The sequence below is a fragment of the Salvia miltiorrhiza genome, chromosome 4 (assembly GCF_028751815.1).
Source record: "Salvia miltiorrhiza cultivar Shanhuang (shh) chromosome 4, IMPLAD_Smil_shh, whole genome shotgun sequence".
Taxonomy (NCBI): Eukaryota; Viridiplantae; Streptophyta; class Magnoliopsida; order Lamiales; family Lamiaceae; genus Salvia; species Salvia miltiorrhiza.
Window position 1 is genome coordinate 10,486,867 of NC_080390.1, and position 4,753 is coordinate 10,491,619.

At 39.1% G+C, this 4,753-nt stretch overlaps 1 protein-coding gene across 2 annotated transcripts; it reads left to right on the forward strand.

Annotated features, from left to right (window-relative positions):
- The first annotated feature begins 1,953 nt into the window (after positions 1 to 1,953).
- On the forward strand, positions 1,954 to 4,409 carry LOC131022672 (uncharacterized). Of its 2 annotated transcripts, none has more exons than XR_009101381.1 (3): positions 1,954 to 2,540; positions 3,057 to 3,240; positions 3,996 to 4,409. XR_009101381.1 is itself a non-coding variant. In XM_057952189.1 (3 exons), the coding sequence occupies exons 1-3, from the start codon at positions 2,405 to 2,407 to the stop codon at positions 4,072 to 4,074; spliced, it is 339 nt and encodes a 112-aa protein (XP_057808172.1). In that variant the 5' UTR covers positions 1,964 to 2,404; the 3' UTR covers positions 4,075 to 4,409. The 2 variants fall into 2 exon arrangements, 1 of the variants encoding a protein (XP_057808172.1); XM_057952189.1 differs by having other exon boundaries at positions 1,964 to 2,540; positions 3,057 to 3,180.
- Positions 4,410 to 4,753: the final 344 nt, after the last annotated feature.

Sequence of the window (4,753 nt, forward strand, 5' to 3'; positions counted from 1 at the left end):
CCCACCGTCCCCCTCCCCGGCCTCCCTCGCCTCCTTCCCCGCCAACATCATCTCCCTTAACCTCCCCCATTCCAAATCCAAATCCAAATCCAAATCCGCCTCCTCCAAGCTCATCACCGCTGCTGTTGCCACTGCCATCATCATCCTCGCTCTCGCCGTTTTTATCCACTTTCGCAAGCAGGATAACCGAGAGATCGTCCGTTTTCAGAGTTCCTGTACCTCATCTCAGATCTGGACGACGACATTAAAATGTGGTTGTTCTTCGCCTCGCATCTTCTCCGTCCGTCCAAAATTCTCTCCGCCGCCTTCTACCAGATCTGCGATTCCAATCACCGGCAATCGGGCCTTCCAGATCTGAACTCCCGTCTCCGCCGCTTCATCGTCTGGTGTTCTTCGGCGGTCGATTGCTCGCCGCCGCCTCCGCCTCAGGCGCTAATCGGCCCAACCTCGCCGTGAATCGATTGGGCTGTGAGAAGAAGAAGACGCACCGATCTTCTTTCCCGTTCAAGAAAAAGCACCGCGTCGACATCTGCTCCCTTCGGCTTCTGCTAACTGAACTGGAAGCCACTCGTCCGATGCCACGACCCCTCCACCGCCAAGTTGTCTCTAGCACCACGCTCGGCTCAGCTACGCCCGCGTCTCCGAGATCCGCCTCGACGGCCTCGGCCTCTCCGACAAGATCAGCCGAGGCCTCGAGAAGCTCCAGCCCCTCAACCTGCTCTCCCTCTCCAACAACAATCTCACCGACATTATCACCCTCGACCTCGCCCTTATTCCCAATCTCGAGCACCTCAACCTGCGCCGCAACTCCCTCTCCGGCAACCTCCCGCCTTCTCTCTCCACCGTCCAGTTTCTTGAACTCTCGCACAACGTGAAGAAGCTGGCCATATTCCGGCAAGAGAGGGAGGCTAAATAGTGAAGGTGGGCCCCACATTTAATTTAATTAAAAATAAAAAAGGGTTGACTAACGGAAGAATTAACTCCGTTTGGTCAGAGGGGCCTAATTGCACAATTCTTTTGAGTTCGGGGGTTTAGTTGCACACACAGTGAGTAAGGGGGGTTATACGCTATAGGGGCTACCACTTCGGGGGCCTATCTACACCTTTTCCCATTATAAATTTATTGTGAAATGAAGTACTCCGTATGTGGAAATTTAACTTTTAGATATTAATTTAGGCGTTGCTATTTGCATTTTGGTTTGATTTTTTGGACGACTCTTTACGAAACCCTAAAAATTAGGATATATAGACGTCCCTACATTTAATTAATTGTAATTTTAGAGTTAATTGGAGCCCTAAAAATTAGGATATGTAGACGTCCCTACATTTAATTAATTGTAATTTTAGAGTTAATTGGACTTTTAATTACACTTTAATGATTTATAATGCAATTAACCCTCGTAATACAAGTTGGAATAAATTGATTTATAACTAGATGATACATTACCACGTTCCGATTTATTATTATAAATATATTCTATCACATATGGGAGTGGCTAACAAATTAATTTTATTGTATAAAATAAGTTTACTATGAAATATTATGAATTTATTTGAAAATTTTTGTTCATTTTGATTCTGTTATGAAATGAAGTATTATAAATTTATTGTGAAATGAAGTATTCCGTATGTGGAAATTTAACTTTTAGATATTAATTTAGGCGTTGCTATTTGCATTTTGGTTTAATTTTTTGGACGACTCTTTACGAAACCCTAAAGTTTAGGATATGTAGACGTCCCTAAATTTAATTAATTGTAATTTTAGAGTTAATTGGACTTTTAATTACACTTTAATGATTTATAATACGATTAACCCTCATAGTGCAAGTTGGAATAAATTGATTTATAACTAGATGATACATTACCATGTTCCGATTTATTCTTATAAATATATTCTATCACATGTGGGAGTGGCTAACAAACTAATCAAATATATAATACGGTTAAGGAATCATGCGCTCTCCTTAATCCGGGGTCCTACTTGGCATATTTAAGAATTCACCATTCAAAATCCCTGCAATTCTAGAGCCTCTAGCTCAATTCTCTATCGCTGACGTGACAATATAATTCCACATCACTTATTTTGTTTATTTTATTCTCAATTTTAAAACACAACTCACGCCCCTCTTTTGCTCAAAGAAAAAGAAACTCACGCCTCTCTTCCTCACCCCATCAAAGCCGCCCCTGAAACTCCAGGAAAGTGCCGCCGGCGAGCCATGGCCACAGATTCTCTCTCGACCCCCTTCTCCATCTCTCAGTCCCTAATCTCCCTCCTCTCTCCCAAACAAAGCCTAGATCTCCAAATCCTCACTGCCTCTTCGCGATTTCCGGCGACCACAACAGCCATGGCTGTCGCCGTCCGACCAGCAGAGGTGACACACAAAGGTGTTGGATAGCACACGCCCATGGAGGTGTTGAAAGCTCAAAACTGCACTTCCCCCACCACGATTCGCCCCGCTGACCTCCGCCGCGATCTGCCACCTCCCTTTCTCCCTCCCCCACCGCGATACGCAGCGTCGGCCCTGCATCGATCTACCCATGGTAAGTTTTTCTCCTCCATGGTAAGTTTTCTATTAGGAAATATTACAATAGTAAATATAGAATGATTTCTCTACTTTAGAAAGAACTTTTTTTTGGAAAGATTAAAAGTATTTATTAGTTCACTAACAATTCTGCTGCATCCACGTTCAATCGCCCGCCTCCACCATTTTCCTTGGGGTCGGCGAAATCGTCGGGCCCTCCCTCTCTTTCATGCAATACATGGTAAGAATTATATTAGGAAAAAAACCATCGTTTTGTAAAGTTCTGATCTTTTGCTTAGAAAGGAATTTTTTTGGAAAGAATTTTAACAAAGGAAACTTAAACCCTAGATTTTTATCTATAAATTCATTACCTTGAATTATTAACGCCACAATCGTGTTTTTACAATTCGCCGTGGCGGTAAGCTTCTTCTTCTTCTATGGCTGTTTGTCTGCGATTCACCTTTTTATTTATATTTTTCCAGATTTTTGGTTTAGATTTTGTTAATTAAGTCTATGTGATTGCTTTAATTCACAGTCGTTCAACCTTGCCTCCCCGACTCGCCACTGTCCCTGTGCCGTCGTCGGAGACTCCTCTGCCTCGACGAACAAGGTAGCCACCCCGGGCTCTCACAAGTGAAAGGAGAGTCTCACACAAACAGGTAAACTCTCCAAGTAGCGGATCCCTTATGAGTCGAATTCCATCAAATCACATTTCTAAGGTTTTTACTTCTTCTTTTGCAGCGTTTTTTTTTTCTTTGTATTTTAATCTGAATTATTGTTCATTGATATAGGACTTTCTTTGTTTCTTGGTCTTTACCTGTTTCTGGAACAGTATCAAGTTATTACTATAATATGTGTTGTATCTAAATGTTTTAGTGATGCAATGATTTTACATTTTCCAGATTTTAGTGTCTTTGATTGTGAGGAGAATCTTAATTGCAAACAAATAGTATATCAAAATCACGTGGGTTTACAAAGTGGTTGATTTAGGATGATAAAGAGCTTTTGACGATTATTTGATTGCAATGATAATAAATAATTTAGTTGATAAGTATGCTATATTCGCTTTTCTTTTTCTCATAATAATATTGTTAATTTGATTTCTTATTGTTGGTGTGCTATATTACCATTCGTTTATTTGATTTGTTTTTTTATTTTGTTTGTTTGATACATCTGGAATATGCTTATAACAATAAAAGAAAAACATGATACTAAAATTATGTTCTTTCAAACTCATTAATCTTGAAAGGGATGACTTTTTTTAATGCGTTTTTCTTATGATGATTGAGATGATCATTCCTGTGAAAAAAGAGTTTGTAATTGTTTTTAATACAAGCTTTATTTGTTTTTCTCAAGCTTCCTTTGATGTTTCCTTACTTATTTGATTGCTGCATTTTCACCTCAATGAAATTGTTCGGTATTTGAAACCTTGAATATAGTATTTACCCAACATAATTTTGTTGTATGATTTCAGGAGAGATTGCTGCATAATTTATGTGATTGAAGGAAATCAACTCCTGCTGAAGTGCTCATCTTTAAAGCTGGCTAATTGACAAGTGACATTTAGTGAAATATGTGTTTTTGGTGCCAAGGCATTGATAGGTTTCTTTGGCTATTAATTTCTTATGGTGTAGCTTATCCACTCTTAGTAAAACCTTCTATCTCAATGTCAATTGAGAGAAAAGAAGATCATGGTTGAATATTATGCAAAAATCTGAACTAGAATCCTATCCATTTGGTGACCAGAAATTAAATTAGAATTTGGAATGAGATTGTAATATTGTCATATTTACTTTAAACTTTAGGTACTTCTAATTGATTTGAAAGTTTGTTTATGTTTAGACTCATGTCCGTTTTTTAATACTGGAAATTCCTTTGGGGTGCTCAAGACTTTCTCTTCTCATAACTGCATAATACGCTTGAGTTATCACAGTCGTCCCTGCACTGAGCTTAATGTGGTGGTTTTCTTGAACATAGATCTAGGATTTACTTTGTTTTAATCATGTCAAAGTCTGAATGTAGCACCTTCAACTTTTTAGAAAGCTAAATGCATTGAGCATTTGTCGAATCTATTTGGTGAAAAGAAACCAAACTGGTGATGAGAATTCTTGATTTTTGCTTTAAGCATTTTTGTCGAATCCATTTGAGAATTCCATTGTATGCACGCTGCTGTTGATAATTATTGATTTCTATGAGAATTATTCTTTTTTATTTATCTGCAATTCTAGCTTT